Raw genomic sequence first — 17,996 nt, forward strand, 5'->3', positions numbered from 1 at the left:
GCCCCGCGTCTGCTCTGCTGAGTCACCCTCAGCGCCTCGCCACCGGAGTCTGTTGTCATGGCAACCGCACAACTGCGGCAGAAGCTCCGCGGGCGCCGGTGCGCGGGGCGGACGCTGATGACAAGTGACAGGAGACGAGGCCCTGGTCACGCACAACATGGAGGGGCTCTTAAGGCCCCCCTTACTTTGCGTGCCCATTCAGGCCCTTGAACTGAGGGCCTGGGAACAGCCTTCCTTTGCACACTCGGGGCGGGCGCTCTCCCGCCTGGGCCACGGCGCCACGGCCGGCTTTGTGCTGACTCACTGGGCTGAGTCTCCACTTTTCTGCCCAGGCTGGCTTTGAACCTGGATGTTCGGAGCGCGGCCCCGGGAGTAGCGGGGTGGCCCTGGCTGGGAAGAGGAGCAGCAGCTGCCGGGTCCCCCCCCCCGTCCCCCCCTCTCCTCCCCCCCTCCCCCCCCCCCCCCCCGGGCAGGGCCGGCTGTTGATGGATGGCTGCAGGACTTGCAAACAGCTGCGGCCCGAGCCGGGGAGCCCAGCCCGGAAAGGCCAAGGGGCTGGAGTTGGGGTGCAGCGAGGCCGCGTCCCTGCCAAGCCTTTTAAGCAGAAGCTAAACTTAGCCCGGGCGGGGGGCGGGGGGCGGGGGGCGGGGGGCGGGGGGCGGCTCTCAGGTTACCGGGCCGAGGCCCCGGCCCGCCCCAGCCCGGCGCCATCCCCCACTGCGGCCCGGGCGCTGCGCCCCTCGAGCCACGGCGCCACTTCCGGCTTTGTGCCGCTCGCGGGCCATCAGTCTCGGGGACGGCCCTGCCCCGGCGGGCCTGGAACCCGGAGCCTCCTGCGTGCGGCTCACGTTCTTAGGAAGGGGGCGCTGCGTCCGGCCCTGGGGCCCGCGTCCCCCTCCCCGGCGCACCCCCCCCGTCCCCCTCCCCCCGCCCCCCCCCCGTCCCCCTCCCCGGCGCACCCCGTCCCCTCCTCCCCCCGCCCCCCCCGTCCCCCCTCCCCGGCGCCCCCCGTCCCCTCCTCCCCCCGCCCCCCCCCCCGGTTCCCGCACAGCCCCAGGTCAGCCCGGCGGGGCGGCCGCCGCGGGAGGGCGGGACTTCCGCGGGGTGAGCGCGGCCGCGCCGGGCTGCAGGACGCGGTGACCTTCCCGGCCGCGCCCGAGCCGCCCGCGGCCCCCGGAGCCTTCCCCGCGGGCGCCCACCGCGCTGCGGGAGCGGGTGGAACGGTGGAGGGGCGGGCGGCCCGGGGGACCCCGTGTGCGCCCCGAGGCGCCCCGCATCCCGGTGCCCCCGCCTTCCCGGCCGGGGCGCACGTGCGGCGCGCGGCGGCCTGGCCCCGGGCGGGGGGTGGGGGTGGCGCCCTCCGTCCCTCCCCCCCCCCCTCCCCCCGGCCCACACGCTCGCTGCGTGCTCTCCTCCGGATTGGAGCGCAGCCAAGCCCGCGGAGCGCCGCGGCCCCGCTACTCGCGCATTTACGGGCGCACGTAGCTCAGGCCTCCACCGCGGCGGCCGGGAGATTGACGGGCCCGGGGGCGGGGTCTGGCGGGGACGGTGTGCAGGGATTGGCGGAGCGGGTGAGGGGCCCGCGGGGGCGGGGCCTTGAGGGACGGGGCCTGCGTCAGCCCCACCCCCGCCCCGCTGGCTATAAAAGCCGCCCGCGGCCCGGCCCGCTGCTCTCCGCTCCTGCCAGCTTCCTGCGTGTCGTCTCCTCTCGTGCAGCGCAAGGTGAAAATGCAACATCCGGGCGTGGGGGCTTCGCGGGCAGAGGCTGGGGGCTTCCCGGGGTGGCCCCCGCGTGTGCAGGCCGCGATCTGGGGCGCGCGGTGCGGTCCCCCGCATTGCGGAGGCCGGCGGCGGACGTGATGGGGTGCGCGGGGGGCATGGCGGCCGGGGCGGGGGAGGGGAGCGCGGGGAGCCGCGCCGGGGTCGCCCGCCGCGCTGACGGCCGCCTTTTGTCCCCGCAGCCCGCGTTCCTGAGTCACGATGGTGAAGGTCGGAGTGAACGGGTGAGCGCCGGGCCGGGCCCGGGGGGGGTTCCCCGGGCTGGATCCGCATATCCCGGGGGGCCCGGTCACGCGGGGAGCCCATCACCCCAAGGAGAGCTCAAGGTCGCGGCCGCGGGGGCCGGGCCGGGCCGCAGAGGGCCCCGGGCGGCCGCAATGCGCGGGGCGGGGCGGGGCGGGCGGCGCCCCGGGCCCCGCACCCCGATCGCCGGACCGCCGCCCCCCACCCCGGGCCGGGGCTATTCTTCCCGTTCGCGCCCTGCGGGGTCACGTGGCGCCCCTCCCCCAGCCCGGGGCCCCGGAGCGCCCCCTCCCCCCTCGCCCCCGCCCCGGGCCGCGGCCGCCGCCGCCATGTTGCAACCGGGAAGGAAATGAATGGAGCCCCGTTAGGAAAGCTTCCCGTCCGCGCCGCCGCCTCCGCCCGCCCCGGCGGTGACTCAGCCGCGGCTCCGCCCGGGCGCGGGGCGGGGCGGGGCGGGCGCGGGCGGCCAGGTGACGCGGCTGCGGGCCCCCCCCCGCGGCCTAATCGCGGATGAGCTCCGGGTTTAGCTGCTGCTCCTGCCCGACGCTTTTTCTGGACGGTTCTCCGGGCCTCCCGGCGCCGCCCCCTCCCCCCCGCGGAGGTGCGGGCCCCGCCCCGCCCCGCCCCGCAGCGCGGCGGCGGGAAAGGTCAGCGGTCAGCGGGGGATCGGGTGACCGCGACCCCGCACCCGCCGCCCGCCCGAAACCGGATCCGCGCCGCGCCCTGCGCCGGGGATAAATTTAGCCTCGTGACCTTTCCGGGGCCCCGGTGCGCAGCCGGGGAGCCCCGGGCCCGTCCCCGCCGGGGGGCCGCGGCCAGCGCGCCTGACCTTTGCGCCTGGACTTTGCGCTCGCGGACGCTGACCGCCGCGTGGCGGGGGGGCGGGGACGCCCGCGGACCGCAGAGGAGACAGGAGCCTCAGGGATGGGGGGGGCTGCACCTTGGCACCGGCACCGCGTGGGTCGACACATTCCAGGGGAAAGATTCCGGAAAGTTCTAAACTGCAAAATGGGAAGTGATGTTTACGAGTCCGGGCTCTGGCCGCGGGGTCGCGCTGCCCCTCGGCCGGTCCAGGCTGGCGCCCCGAGCCACGGCGGGGCGAGGACTCGAACCCAGGGCCCCGCGTCCGCCCCCCCCCCCGCGCTGAGGCCCCCCTCCCCCCCTCCCCCTCAGATTCGGCCGCATCGGGCGCCTGGTCACCCGCGCCGCCTGCAGCTCCAGCAAGGTGGAGGTGGTGGCCATCAACGACCCCTTCATCGACCTCAACTACATGGTGAGCGGCGCCCCGGGCGGCGGGCGGGCGGGCGGCCCCGACACCCCCCTCCCCGACGGCCCTGACCCCCCTCCCCGGCGGCCCTGACCCCCCTCCCCGACGGCCCTGACCCCCCTCCCCGGCGGCTCTGACCCCCCTCCCCGGCGGCCCTGACCCCCCTCCCCGGCGGCCCTGACCCCCCTCCCCGGCGGCCCTGACCCCCCCCCCGCAGGTGTACATGTTCCAGTACGACTCCACGCACGGCAAGTTCAAGGGCAGCGTCAAGGCCGAGAACGGCAAGCTGGTCATCAACGGCAAGCCCATCACCATCTTCCAGGAGTGCGTGCGGGCCGGGGACGCGGGGGGCGGGCGGGGGGGGCCGGGGGCTGCGGGGGGCCGGTGACCCGAACCGCGTCCTTTCCAGGCGAGACCCCGCCAACATCAAGTGGGGCGACGCCGGGGCTGAGTACGTGGTGGAGTCCACGGGCGTGTTCACCACCATGGAGAAGGCCGGGGTGAGCGGCGCCGCCGGGTGCGGGTTGCACCGCGGCTGGTTTGGGGGTGGGGGAGTTGCACCCCGGGGCTGGTGTTGGGGGTGGGGGAGTTGCACCCGGGGCTGGTTTAGGGGTGGGGGAGTTGCACCCGGGGCTGGTTTAGGGGTGGGGGAGTTGCACCCGGGGCTGGTTTGGGGGTGGGGGAGTTGCACCCCGGGGCTGGTGTTGGGGGTGGGGGGGCTGCGCCCGGGGCTGGTGTTGGGGGTGGGGGCTGCGCCCGGGGCTGGTTTGGGGGTGTGGGAGTTGCACCCGGGGCTGGTGTTGGGGGTGCGGGCTGCGCCCGGGGCTGGTTTTGGGGGTGGGGGAGTTGCACCGCGGCTGGTGTTGGGGGTGCGGGCTGCACCCCGGGGCTGGTTTGGGGCTGAGTGTCACCTCCCGCCCCCCCCAGGCGCACCTGAAGGGCGGCGCCAAGCGCGTCATCATCTCGGCGCCGTCGGCCGACGCGCCCATGTTCGTGATGGGCGTGAACCACGACAAGTACGACAACTCGCTCAAGATCGTCAGCAACGCGTCCTGCACCACCAACTGCCTGGCGCCGCTCGCCAAGGTCATCCACGACAACTTCGGCATCGTGGAGGGGCTCATGACCACGGTGCACGCCATCACCGCCACGCAGAAGACGGTGGACGGCCCGTCGGGCAAGCTGTGGCGCGACGGGCGCGGCGCCGCGCAGAACATCATCCCCGCGTCCACCGGCGCCGCCAAGGCCGTGGGCAAGGTCATCCCCGAGCTCAACGGCAAGCTCACCGGCATGGCCTTCCGCGTGCCCACGCCCAACGTGTCCGTGGTGGACCTCACCTGCCGCCTGGAGAAGGCCGTACGTGCTCTGCGCCTGCGCCCAGCTCTGCGCCCAGCCCCTCCATCACCCCTCCATCACCCCTCCATCACCCCTCCATCAGCCCCGCCCACCCGCGGGCACCCAGGCAGGCGAATCAATCGAGTGTGCTCGATTGGGGGGGGGGCGGCCCAGGCAGTACAGTCCATGGAGTCTGATCGATGGGGCAGATCCATACACAGTCGATCGACTCTGATCGATGGGGCGGATCAGGCTTCACCAATCGATCGATGCCCCCGTGGATCGATCACCCGACCCCCCCCCCCCCGCAGGCTAAGTACGACGACATCAAGAAGGTGGTGAAGCAGGCGTCCGAGGGCCCGCTCAAGGGCATCCTGGGCTACACCGAGGACCAGGTGGTGTCCTGCGACTTCAACAGCGACGCGCACTCGTCCACCTTCGACGCAGGCGCCGGCATCGCCCTCAACGACCACTTCGTGAAGCTCATCTCCTGGTGCGGGCCGCGGGGTGCGGGGTGCGGGCGGGGGGGGGGGGACCCCGAGCCCCGGGTCCGCGCCGCGCCTCACACCCCCGCCCCCCCAGGTACGACAACGAGTACGGCTACAGCAACCGCGTGGTGGACCTGATGGTGCACATGGCCTCCAAGGAGTGAGCGCCGCCCCGCAGCCCCGCCGCCGCCGCCGCGCGCCCCGCACCCGCCCCAGCCCGAACCCCGCGACGGCCCCGAGCCTGTGCCCGCCACCGCACCCCAATAAAGCTCGCTGCACCCACACCCCGGCCCCGCTTCGTCTGTCCCTGCGCCGCTCCCAGGGCTCGAACTCGGGCTCGGCCCGCTGTGGCCTGCAGCTTCGGCGCGGGAGCACTGCGCCGGGAGTCCGCGCCCCGAGCACCGCGCCGGGAGTCCGCGGCCGGGGTGGGAGAGGCGGGGGCGGCGCGGCCGGGGTGGGCTGCGGCTGGCTCCTGTTCACAAGCCCGAAGCCGCCTCCCGGGCGGGCCCCGCGCTGGAGCTGCGGCTGCGGCACCTCCGGCACCGGGCGCGGCCTGGGATCGATGCGATCTCCGCCTGCACCGCCTGCACCCGTTCACCGCAGGTGCAGATGCACCCGTTCACCCCAGATGAGCCCGAGTGCGCGGGCATCCGGGTCACCGCCCTGTCAGGGGCCCGCCCCGGGGGCGTGGCCTGGGCCCGCCGCGCGTGCGCAGGTCAAGAACCACAGAGCCAAGGTGGTGGTCACGATTCCATTCAAACGCCACAGTGACGTCACCGACGTCAGCCCAGGGCCCCGCCCTCCAGGCCCACCCCGCGCCCCTGAGACCCCAGGCCGGGGGGCTGGCGGGAGGGGGGCGGGGTGGAAGGTGGGGCGCCCCGAGCTCCCGGGCCCCGGGCACGCCTGCAGCCCCGGAGGCCGCGCTCCGCTCTCCAGGCCAGGTTCAGTCCCGGACCGGGGCTGTGGCTCAAGCGGTGGGGGGGCGCCCGAGGCCAGCGCCCGGGCTTCGAGTTCAAGTCCCAGGACTGGCACAGTAAAACGCCCCGCGCGGGGCCCCAGGCCGGCAGGTCACCCCGGGCCGCCCCGCCGCGCCCCGCGGCATCCTGGAGCCGCGGCAGACCCGAGTGCGGGGCGGGCCCCCGAGGACGGGCGCGGGCGGCGGGGCTCCGGCGGGCGCGTAGGAGCGCGGTCCTATCTCAGGGAGCTGTCAGATGACAGATCGCGATCGGAGTCCTCCGCCTCGCTCGCAGGCGGCGGCTCGCTAGGCGCGACCGCACCGAACGCAGGAGACTTTCTAGAAGAAAACAGCGGCGGTCACGGGCCGGCCGGCGGGAGACCCGTGGGGGGGGGGGCCGCGGTGGGGGCGCGGGGTCCCCCGGGCGGGGCGGGGCGGGGCTCACCGGTCCCCCGACTGCGTGATGAGGCGGCGGCAGGTCTCCATCTGCACGTCCAGGCCGCGCTTCATGCTGCACATCTCCATGTACTCGTGCAGGTGCCGGTTCATGTCGTTCTTGGCCGTGGCCAGCTCCAGCTGCGGGCGGGGCGGGAGGGCCGCGCTGGGGTCGGACCCGGGCGGGCGGGGGCGAGAAGGCCCTGCGCGCACGCGCACACGCGCCACATACGCGCACGCACGCTCGCGCACGCACGCTTGCGCACAGCGGGAGGCGAGCAGCTGGGACCCAGACTGGTTTTCCCAGCGGGGAAGTGGGGCTGGTGATGAGCTCTGGAAGTTTCCACACGAGGCCCGGGCCGGCTGGCAGGCCGGGTGTGAACTCGGGGCCTCGGGGAGGAGGAGGCCGAGGCCGGAGGACCGACCCGGGCCCGGCTGGGCCGGGCTCAGGATGAATCCAGGCCGGCGCCCCGAGGCCTCCGCCCCTCGGGAGGGTCGCGGTGCGAAGCGGCCCTGCCCCGCCCGCGCAGGGTCCCCAAGGAAGCCCCGGAAACCGGCTGTGGCCGCCCGGAGCCGAGGGGCGGCGCCCGGGTCCCGGGCACCAGAGACGCGAGGAGGAGGGAGGGAGGGAGGTGGGAGGGAGGGAGGGAGGGAGGGAGGGAGGGAAGGCCCCGGGGGAGAGCCGGGCCGTGGGCCGTGCGCGCGGGGCCGAGGGCGCGGGGCAGGCCCCCATGGCGCGGGGCAGGCCCCCATGGCGCGGGGCAGGCCCCCATGGCGCGGGGCGGGCAGGCCCCCATGGCGCGGGGCAGGCCCCCATGGCGCGGGGCAGGCCCCCATGGCGCGGGGCAGGGCCGGGAGGCCGCGCAGGGCTGGGAAGTGGGTCACAGCACAAAGGGCGGCCGCGTTCCCGGGGCAGCCGGGCAGGACGTGCGGCCGGGCATCGCGGGCATCGCGGGCATCGCGGCCTCCCCGCCCCTCCTCCGCCCGCCCCGAAGGAAAGGAAGACAAACGGCTCCCCCGCCCGCCATCCCAGCTCCGCGGGAGGCTGAGATCCGCAGGATCGCGGTTCGAAGCCAGCCCGGGCAGGGACGCCTGAGAGGCTCTGATCTCCAGTGGCTCCGCCTGGCGTGGAGGAGCTGAGGGACAGCGGCGCCCAGGCCCTGAGTTCAAGCCCCAGGATGGGGAAGGGGGGAGGGGGGAGGGGGAGGGGGAGGGGGAGCTCAGGGACCGCAGCGCATCTCCCGGGTGTTTGTGGACTTGAACCCAAACCCGTCCGCTCCCCCAGCGGCGCTGCCTGGACCAGGGGGAGGCCTGGGGGGGGCCACGGAGGAGGGGGGGCGCCTCGGTCTGGTGGGGGGGGGGCCACGGAGGAGGGGGGGCGTCTCGGTCTGGTTGGGGGGTGGGGGCGCCTCGGTCTGGTGTGGGGTGGGGGCGCCTCGGTCTGGTGTGGGGTGGGGGCGCCTCGGTCTGGTGTGTGGGGGGGTCTCGGTCTGGTGTGGGGGGGTGGGGGGTCTCGGTCTGGTGTGGGGGCGCCTCGGTCTGGTGTGGGGGGCATCTCGGTCTGGTGTGGGGGTGGGGGCGCCTCGGTCTGGTGTGGGGGGCATCTCGGTCTGGTGTGGGGGTGGGGGCGCCTCGGTCTGGTGTGGGGGCGGGGGCGCCTCGGTCTGGTGTGGGGGTGGGGCGCCTCGGTCTGGTGTGGGGGGTCTCGGTCTGGTCTGGTGTGGGGGTGGGGGGTCTCGGTGTGGTGTGGGGTGGGGGGGTCTCGGTCTGGTCTGGTGGGGGTGGGGGCGCCTCGGTCTGGTGTGGGGGGGTGGGGGGTCTCGGTCTGGTGGGGGGGTGGGGGGGTCTCGGTCTGGTCTGGTGTGGGGGGTGGGGGGTCTCGGTCTGGTCTGGTGGGGGTGGGGGCGCCTCGGTCTGGTGTGGGGGGGTGGGGGGTCTCGGTCTGGTGTGGGGGTGGGGGGTCTCGGTCTGGTGTGGGGGTGGGGGGTCTCGGTCTGGTGTGGGGGTGGGGGGTCTCGGTCTGGTGTGGGGGTGGGGGGTCTCGGTCTGGTGTGGGGGTGGGGGCGCCTCGGTCTGGTCTGGTGGGGGTGGGGGGTCTCGGTCTGGTGTGGGAGGGTGGGGGGTCTCGGTCTGGTGTGGGGGGGGTCTCGGTCTGGTGTGGGGGGGTGGGGGCGCCTCGGTCTGGTGTGGGGGGGTGGGGGGGTCTCGGTCTGGTGTGGGGGTGGGGGGTCTCGGTCTGGGGGGGGTGGGGGGTCTCGGTCTGGGGGGGGGTTGGGGTGCGGCACCTCGATCTGGTCGATGGTCTCCTGGTACTCCTTCTCGCGGGATTTGAAGAGCGACTCTGTGTCGGTGATCACCTTCTCCAGGCTGTCCTCCTGCGGCTGCGGGACGGCCACGTCAGGGCGGCGGGGGGGGGGGGGGGGGGGCGGGGGCGGGGCCAGGGTCAGCAGGGCGGGGGCGGGGTCAGGGTCAGCAGGGCGGGGGCGGGGCCAGGGTCAGCAGGGCGGGCTGGGGGCGGGGTCAGGGTCAGCAGGGCGGGCGGGGCCGGGGCCAGGGTCAGCAGGGCGGGGGCGGGGCCAGGGTCAGCAGGGCGGGCTGGGGGCGGGGTCAGGGTCAGCAGGGTGGGGCGGGGCAGGGCGGGGTCAGGGTCAGCAGGGGGCGGGGGTGGGGGCGGGGTCAGGGTCAGCTGGGCGGGGGGCGGGGCGGGGCCAGGGTCAGCAGGGCGGGCTGGGGGCGGGGCGGGGCCAGGGTCAGCAGGGCGGGGGGTCGGGGTCAGGGTGGGGGGTCGGGGCAGGGAGGGCGGGCGGTGCAGTGCTGGTTAGGGGGTCGGGGTCAGCAGGGCGGTGCGGTGCGGGTCGGGGGCCCGGGGTCGGGGGCCCGGGGTCGGGGCAGGCCGGGGCGGGGCTGGCGGGGGGGTCACCTCCCCCTGGGCCTCGGCGGCCGCCATGGCGTATCCCGAGAAGTCGTCCCACAGCAGCAGCGTCTCCTCCGTCTCCTCCCAGCTCAGGCTGTCGCAGTCGTCGTCTGCGTCCAGCTCCCGCCTGGGGGGGCCGGGGTCAGCATGGGGGCGGGGTCAGCATGGGCGGGGTCAGCATGGGGGCGGGGTCAGCATGGGGCGGGGTCAGCATGGGCGGGGTCAGGGTCCTCGTGGGCATGGCAAGGGGCAGGGAGTGGCAGTACGGGGAGTGAGGAGGCGTGGTCAGTGTGTGGGCGGGGCCCTTGGGTGGGGGCGTGGTCAGTGTGTGGGCGGGGCCCTTGGGTGGGGGCGTGGTTGGTGTGGGGGCGGGGCCCTTGAGTGGGTCGTGGTCGGTGAGTGGGCGGGGCCTGGCAGGCGGGGCGGGGCCCGGCGGGCGGGGCGGGGCGGCGCTCACAGCTGGCTGAGCATGCGCTGCATCTCCTCCGCGATGCCCAGCCCCGCGCCGTCCTCCTCCGCCTCGGCCGTGGGCCCCGCGCTCTCGGGTCCAGCGTCCTCCGCCCGCCGCTCCCGCCGCCGCCCCGCCGGCACCTGAGAGGCATCGGGAGCCGCGTCAGGGGGGACGGGGTCGGGATGGAGGACGGGGCCGGGATGGAGGACGGGGCAGGGATGGAGGAGGACGGGGTCGGGATGGAGGAGGACGGGGTCGGGATGGAGGACGGGGCCGGGATGGAGGACGGGGCAGGGATGGAGGAGGACGGGGTCGGGATGGAGGAGGACGGGATGGAGGAGGACGGGGTCGGGATGGAGGAGGACGGGGTCGGGATGGAGGAGGACGGGGTCGGGATGGAGGAGGACGGGGTCGGGATGGAGGAGGACGGGGTCGGGATGGAGGACGGGGTCGGGATGGAGGACGGGGTCGGGATGGAGGAGGACGGGGTCGGGATGGAGGACGGGGCCGGGATGGAGGACGGGGCCGGGATGGAGGACGGGGTCGGGATGGAGGATGGGGCCGGGATGGAGGACGGGGTCGGGATGGAGGAGGACGGGGTCGGGATGGAGGACGGGATGGAGGAGGACGGGGTCGGGATGGAGGAAGGACAGGACCCACCGAGGGCGGTGGACACGGACAGCAGGACACCACCGGGGACCCAGGGAGAGATGGAGGGTGGACAGAGGAAGAAAGAAAAAGAAGCCGGGCGCCGGTGCTCCCGCCTGCCATCCCAGCCACTCAGGAGGCTGAGATCTGAGGATCCTGGTTCAAGGCCAGCCCGGGCAGGAAAGTCCGTGAGACTGATCCCCCATGAACCAACAGAAAACCAGAAGTGGTGCTGTGGCTCAAGAGGTAGAGTGCCTGCCTTGAGCTGAAGAGCTGAGGGACAGCGCCCAGGCCCTGAGTTCAAGGCCCACAACCGACCAAACACACACACACACACACCCGGGCAGAGCAGCAAGAAGGGAGCAGCGCTTATCAGCCATGCAGATGTTCTTGTGGCTGAAGAGAAACAGACGGGTTTTCTTGTCCCGGCACTGGGACTTGAGCTCACGCCCTGAACACTCACTCAGCTTTGGCCACCCGTGGTGCTCCCCCGCTAGAACCATGCCTCCAGTCCAGGTTTCCTGCGTACCAGTCCTGGGGCTTGAACTCGGGGCCTGGGCGCTGTCCCTGAGCTGCTTTTGCTCAAGGCGGGCGCTCTACCCCTTGAGCCACAGCCACTTCTGGCTTTTTCTGAGTGGTTCATTGGAGATGAGAGTCTCACAGACTTTCCCGCCCCGGCTGGCCTCACACTGCGATCCTCCGATCTCAGCCTCCTGAGTAGCTGGGGCGACGGGCGGGAGCCACCAGCGCCAGGATTGAGGAACTTTTCTTTCTTTAAAAAGGAAAAAATCTAAAGGCTGAACAAACGCAGCCTCTCCACTTTTGCGTGGGGAAGGGAGGGAGACACTGGGGGAGGGCAGGGGAAGAGGGGACAGGGTCCCAAGAGAAATGCGGGGCCTGAGAGGGAGAATTCTCGTCTGCACTGGGGTTCAGAGCCTGGCCCTGAGCCAAGGAAACAGCTGCTTCTGTGCAGGAGGCAAGAGAGAAAGTTCTGGACGGTTCTAGAGGGTTCAAGAAGGTTCGAGAAGGTTCAAGATGGAGAGAGTAGACAGGAGAGGGAGAGGGAGGTGGCACTGGGGACAGCTTCTGGAATATTCCCCACCAGCCCACCTGCAGCATGTGGATCATGTCGGTGCAGTTGCGCTGCTGTGCCAGGTCACAGAGCTTGGCAGTGATGTCGATGCGGCGGCAGATGTCCATGTCCACCTTCATGGCCTTCTCCTGGATCTTGGTGTCCAGCTCGCTCAGGTTCTGCAGGGGACACGCAGGCCACGGGGGCCGCTGGGTGGGCAGAGCCCGGAGCAGCGGGACCGCTCAGCACGCCACCCTCTGACACCTCCTGCAGCCAGTCCCCAGCTCCCGCCTGGCATCCCAGCGACTCAGGAGGCTGAGATCTGAGGATCACAGTTCAAAGCCAGCCCGAGCAGCAAAGTCCCCGACTCTTCCCTCCAACAAACCAACAGAAAAGACAGAAATGGAAGTGTGGTTCAAGTGGTAAAGCGCTAGCCTTGAGTAAAACAGAGCCAGCGCCCAGGCCCTGAGTTCAAGCCCCACGACTGGTACCAAGAGAAAAGCCTTAAATGCATGTTTTTTTTGGTCCATCATGGGGCTTGAACTCTGGTCCTGGGTGCTGTCCCTCAGCTCTTCAGCAGAAGGCAGGCGTTCTACCACTTGAGCCACAGCGCCACTTCTGGTTTTCTGGTGTTCAGTGGAGATCAGAGTCTCACAGACCTTCCTGCCTGGGCTGGCCTTGAGCCGCGATCCTCAGATCTCAGCCTCCTGAGTCGCTGGGATGCCAGGCGTGAGCACCGGTGCCCAGCGGGCCTGTTTTTTTTTTCTGCCATCACACAGATGTAGCCACGGAGGCAGAGGGCATGGTGGCGGGTAAACTGAGTCAGAACAGAGGCATTCAGCTCCGGACTCCTGGGTGCTGAACTGGCAGTGACTAATGTCACACACGCCACGGCCCGTCATGCGACGCGGGCCTTTGATTGTGTGTATGTGTGCTGCTACTGGGACTCGAGCGCTCTGGCTTAGCCGGAGCTCCACCACTCGAGCCACACCTCTGAAATCAGAGCTTCTAGGATGTTCCTGCCTAGGGATGCTCGGATCTCAGCCTCCAGAGTAGCTGGGATTACAGGCGTGAGCCACCACACCCAGCTCACACTCACATCTTCTGTTCTTGCTCTGTCTACTGAACAGAATGGCGTCCGGGGTGCCCGGCCAGGGGAAGGGAGGTGGCCAGGGCAGCAGTGGGGCTGCCCCCGGCCTGGCCGGGCTGCACGAGACCCCCCGAAGAGTGGGACTCACATTGCTCATGAGTCCCTTGAAGATCACCAACTCAGCTTTTAACTGCTCCACCTTCATGGCCAGTTCTTCCTGGCAGGCGTCGGCCTCCTGGGCTTCCTGGACCGGAGGAGACCCTGGGTTGGTGACCCCCCTCCAAGGGGAAGAGGGTGAGGAGGGGAGGGAGGGGGGTCCTCACCTCCTGCAGCTCGTTCACGCGCTCCTGCAGCTGGACCCGCGCCGTGTACTCCTCTTCCCACCTGACACACAGCGGGGGGGGCACAGGTCCGTGTTCCCCGGGCCCCCCAGCTCCCTGCTCCCCCCCCCCCCGTGACTCCCCAAAGGGGGACTGGCTGTCCACAAGAATGTGGGGGCCAAGCCAGCGCCGGTGGCGCATGCCTGTAATCCTGGCTACTCAGGAGGCTGAGATCTGAGGTTGGTTCAAAGCCAGCCTGGGTAGAAAAGGCCACGAGACTCTGATCTCCCGTGAGCCTGTGAGAAGCTGGAAGTGGCGCTATGGCGCAAGTGGTAGAGCGCCAGCCTTGAGTGAAGAGCTGAGGGACAGCGCCCAGGCCCTGAGTTCAAGTCCCAGGACACACACACACACACACACACACACACACACACACACACACACACACACACACACACACACACACACACACACACACACACACACACACGTGTGAGGGGCAGCCGCCTGCCTGGAGCCTCTCTGCCATGTGCAAGAACTATTTTTAAGAGCAGCTGCCCCTCTGGCTCCGTGCCCTGCCCTCCCACCCCGGCCTCAGCGCCACCAGCTGTCTGGGGCCCCGCGTCCCCCTCCCTGACCCACACCAGAACACCAGGCCCAGGGGAGGCGGGGGCCCCCAAGACACGAAGACGGTGAGGATGATGGTGATGATTTGGGTCATAGCAAGATTTGAACTCGGGGCCTCATGCTGGCTAGCCAGGAGGCTGAGATCTGAGGATGCACATGTGAGGCCAGACTCCTTCCTATATCCAGGCAAAAGAACCAGCCTTGAGCCAGAAAGCACAGGGACAGCACCCAGGCCCTGAGTTCAAGCCCCAGGAGTGACACACACACACACACACACACACACACACACACACACACACACACACACACACACACACACACACACACACACGGCCAAAGCAGCCATCAGCGAGGGTGCTGGGACCCCGCAGGACGGTGTCCCCTGCCCACGCAGGAGGCCCTGCCTTGGCCCCTCCCCGCCTCTCCCCGCCCAGCGCCCTGCCCGCTGCTGGTTCTGCTGTGTGTCTCACTCACAGCCGCAATGCAGCTGTCCTAAGAATAGCTGCCGCCGTCACCGGCCGCTCGTCCCTGCGGGGCTGGCAGAGACACAGCCTGGCCAACACCCCGGGTGCTCACCCGCAGCGCAGCGCCTGCCTGCAGTCCCCGCCGCCCCCCGCTGCTCTGCCACCCAAGGGCGCAGCAGCATGGGGCGACAGACAGACAGACAGACAGGCTGGCAGGCAGACACAGACAGACAGACAGACAGACAGGCAGGCAGGCAGACGGACGGATGGACGGACGGACAGACAGGCAGGCAGACAGACAGACAGACAGGCAGGCAGACAAGCAGACAGAAAGACAGACAGGCAGGCAGACAAGCAGACAGAAAGACAGACAGGCAGGCAGGCAGACAGACAGACAGACAGGCAGGCAGTCAGGCAGACAGACAGACAGGCAGGCAGGCAGACAGACAGACAGACAGACAGATAAAATAGGTAGATAGACAGGTGATAGACAGATAGGCAGGTAGATAGACAGAGAGATGTCCACCCAGACAGACAGACTAACAGATAAACAGACAGACAGACAGACACACAGGAAGACAGACAAACAGGTAGACCAATAGGTAAGTAGATAGACAAGTAGAAAGAAAGACGGGTAGACAGATGGATAGAGAGACAGACAGACAGACAGCTAGGTACATGCATCCATATACGCATATATTTTTCTAGATAAAGTCCTGAGCACCGGGAGGTCTGAGTTTGTTCATCTGTAGGTGAGCTTGCGTCATGGGGTACTCAATTATGCCCAGAGGCCCCCCAAAACCCTCCCCCGGGGGTGGGGGGCAGCAAGATGGCGGGGTATATCAGGTAAGACAGGAAGTCTTTCTCTGGCAGTGAACTCCATGGCTTCAGACGGAAACATACACGAGAAATGCTAATTACGGATGAAGATTAATGAAGTCTTACAGAACGGAAAAGAAAACTCAGAATGAATCATCTAGAAGCTCCCTAGGACTTTGCCTGGCTCAGGCAGACAAAAATAGGTTCACCTCCATTCAAATCGGACGTGTGTGTGTGTGTGTGTGTGTGTGTGTGTGTGTGTGTGTGTGTGTGTGTGTGTGTGTGTGTGTGTGTGTGTACCAGGACTTGAACTCAGGGCTTGGGTGCTGTCTCATTGGTTTTTCTCCCCACCCCTTGAGCCCCAGCTCCACTTCTTGCTTTTCTTTCATTGGTTTATTAAAGATTAACTCTCGAAGACCTGGGCTGGGCAGGTGGCTCAGGGGTAGAGTGCTCGCCTCGCTTGCATGAAGCCCTGGGTTCGATTCCTCAGTACCACATACACAGAAAAAGCCGGAAGTGGTTCTGTGGCTCAAGGTAGAGTGCTAGCCTTGAACAAAAAGAAAGCTCAGGGACAGCACCCAGGCCCTGAGTTCAAACCTCAGAATTGACCAACAACAACAACAACAAAAAGGTCTCACAGACTTTCCTGCCCAGGCTGGCCTTGGATGCTGATCCTCAAATGTCAGCCTCCTGAGTAGCTGGGATGACGGGCGGGAGCCACCGACAGTGGGCTAGAAAGTGGCTTGTTTTCCATATGAAGTCACTTTGTACCTGTGCAGGACGGGAGCCACGTCTGTGCACTGGGCAGGTACTAAAGACATCCCCCGCAGAGCCACTCAGGCCAGCAAGCAGGGCCGAGTCCTGTCCTGGGAAAGCTCACACTGGAGATGGAGTTTAGTGCTCAGGCTATCCCAATGCCTGGGGGCCGGAAGGTGGAGGGGCAGTGTGGTTAGGGAGACTGGAAGGAGAGCTGGGGACCTGGGGTGAAAATAAGGCCCCCAAACCCCAAGGAATAAATCTGTGGCCTTGAACAGCTGCTCCAAGGACAGACGCTCATTCAGTCACAAAATAAATGCGAAAGCCCCAAAGAACAGCTGATCTGTAGTTATGGATGGATTCCAGGGCTGTCCATGCGCCCTGTGAATGGCCCTAAGTCCCCCAGAGGCAGGCTGGGCCTGAGTGACACCCCCATGATGATGGGCTGGGGACAAATGAGCCCCTCCCCCACCAAGGGCAGCCGTGACACAAGCCACGTGCAAGAGACCACAAGGGACCAGCGTGAGGTAAAACTCAAGCCCAGGAGCCTGGGATCTGGGGCCCGGGATCTAGCAGGTTGCTGACCCCAGACCCAACAAGAATGTTCTAGAACATCCAGTCAGTCCTCACCCTCCAATGAGAGGCCACAGTAAGCCAAGAGTCAGTGGCTCACACCTGTCATCCCAGCTACTCAGGAGGCTGAGAGCTGAGGATCGTGGTTCAAAGCCAGCCCAGGCAGGAAAGTCCGAGACTCTGATCTCCAATGAACCAGCAAAAAGCCAGATATGGAACTGTGGTTCGAGGGGTAGAGCACCAGCCTGGAGTGACTGGCCTTGAGTTCAAACCCCAGAACCAACACAAAAAAGTAGGCGGGGTGTCACAGTAGCTGACTGGAGCTCCCCCAAACCAAAGCCACGGTGACTGTCCACACCCCCCCCCCGGCCATGAGGCCCCGGCCCTGCCCTGTAGCTATGGATAGGGCCGCCAGCACCTAGAGGACCCGCGTGGACGGCGGGTCCCGCGGAGCGGCCCTTCTCCCCGCCCCTCTACCCTCCAGAGACCAGATGCCCACTGCGCCCGCGCACGATCACTACCAAGAAAGGCCCTGAGGTCCTGGAATTCACTCATTCCCTCACGCATTCATTCATTCGAGCTGCCCTAGAGACTGAACTCAGGCCTGGGCGCTGTCTGAGCTCTTTTTCACTCCAGGCTGGCAATCGACCACTTGAGCCACAGCTCCACGTCCAGCTTTTTGTGGTTCACTGGAGAGAAGAGGAAGAGGCTCTCAGACTTTCCTGAGAAAGTTCACCCAGGCACCTCAGTTTTAGGGCGCAGCCCCCAGCCCTCCCCGGCCCCTTCCCCAAAGCCTAGGCCTCGGGCTCTGGGGTGGTGTGTGGAGCTGAGATCCTAAGCGCCCCAAGGAGGGAGCGATCGGGCGCCCCAGGCACCCCCGAACCCCGGGCCGGCTGGAGGCAGAGGACGGCAGGGAACCGCCTCCCGGCGCCGCTGATCCTGCGGGGTCCCCCCCCGAGGCCCCCCGGGCCCCTGATCCTGCGGGGTCCCCCCGAGGTCCCCCGGGGCCCCGATCCCTCGGGGGCCCCCCGGGCCCTACCTGCGCTTGTACTCGTCGCGCTCGCGCTTCACCTTGGCCAGCACGTTGTAGAGCGCGCGGATCTCGGGGGTGATGGTGTCGATCTGCACGCCCACCCCGTCGGGGTGCTCCCACGCCAGCCCGGGGCCCTGCACCAGCGCGGGCTCCAGGCCCGGGCCGAGGCGGCGGGGCTGCGAGAAGGACCAGATGGTGCCGGGCAGCAGGCGCGGCGGGGCCGGGGCCGGGGCCGGGGCCGGGGCCGGGGCCGGGGCGGCGGGCGGCCCCGCCTGCACCGCCTGGTCGCGCCGGCCGCCCCGCCGCGCGGGCCCGGCCTGCAGCGCCTGCTGCAGCCGCTTCTCCAGCAGCCGGTTGCGCCGCTCCAGCTCGTGCACCTTGGCCAGGAAGCAGCGGAAGCGCAGGTTCAGCGTCTTGAGCACGTTGATGTTGGAGCCCAGGTCGTTGCGCAGCGCCATGGCGGCGGGGGGCGCCGGCCCGGGGCCCGCGGCGGCGGCGGCGGGCAGCTCGGCGGCGCCCGGCTCCCCCGGCGGCCCGGCCAGGCCGCGCTCGGGCGGCAGGAGGAAGAGGTTGGGCCCGAGTAGCGGATTCATGGCTGCGGCGCCTACTGCCGGGAGCCCGAGCGCCGGGCCGGCCGCGGGGAGAGGCCCAGCCAATGGGACGCGCGCGCCGCCCGTGCGGCCAATCAGGAGAGCCCGGCCGGCGGTGCAGAGGGCAGGGGGCGGGCGGT

The 17,996-nt window shown here is 69.5% G+C and overlaps 2 protein-coding genes across 4 annotated transcripts; one reads left to right on the forward strand and one right to left on the reverse strand.

Moving 5' to 3' along the window:
- The first annotated feature begins 1,653 nt into the window (after nt 1-1,653).
- LOC138835303 (glyceraldehyde-3-phosphate dehydrogenase) lies at nt 1,654-5,396 on the forward strand. Its single transcript, XM_070033868.1, has 8 exons — nt 1,654-1,722; nt 1,962-2,003; nt 3,196-3,295; nt 3,507-3,613; nt 3,699-3,789; nt 4,217-4,645; nt 4,936-5,117; nt 5,207-5,396. Exons 2-8 carry the CDS (start codon nt 1,981-1,983, stop codon nt 5,274-5,276), a joined length of 1,002 nt encoding a protein of 333 aa, XP_069889969.1. The 5' UTR covers nt 1,654-1,722; nt 1,962-1,980; the 3' UTR covers nt 5,277-5,396.
- Nucleotides 5,397-5,860: 464 nt separating this feature from the next.
- LOC138835248 (non-homologous end joining factor IFFO1-like) lies at nt 5,861-17,859 on the reverse strand. 3 transcript variants are annotated; one of them, XM_070033822.1, is made up of 9 exons: nt 17,273-17,859; nt 13,001-13,061; nt 12,826-12,921; nt 11,626-11,766; nt 9,874-10,007; nt 9,423-9,543; nt 8,788-8,877; nt 6,513-6,643; nt 5,861-6,406 (listed from the first exon to the last, which is right to left on the reverse strand). In XM_070033822.1, exons 1-9 carry the CDS (start codon nt 17,857-17,859, stop codon nt 6,304-6,306), a joined length of 1,464 nt encoding a protein of 487 aa, XP_069889923.1. In that variant the 3' UTR covers nt 5,861-6,303. The 3 variants fall into 3 exon arrangements, with proteins under 3 accessions (XP_069889923.1, XP_069889924.1, XP_069889922.1); XM_070033823.1 differs by having other exon boundaries at nt 5,861-6,402; nt 8,788-8,883; XM_070033821.1 differs by having other exon boundaries at nt 8,788-8,883.
- Between the last annotated feature and the right edge of the window lie 137 nt (nt 17,860-17,996).

The sequence above is a fragment of the Dipodomys merriami genome, unplaced genomic scaffold (genome assembly GCF_024711535.1).
Source record: "Dipodomys merriami isolate MVZ:Mamm:240054 unplaced genomic scaffold, mDipMer1.0.p SCAF_233, whole genome shotgun sequence".
Lineage (NCBI taxonomy): Eukaryota > Metazoa > Chordata > Mammalia > Rodentia > Heteromyidae > Dipodomys > Dipodomys merriami.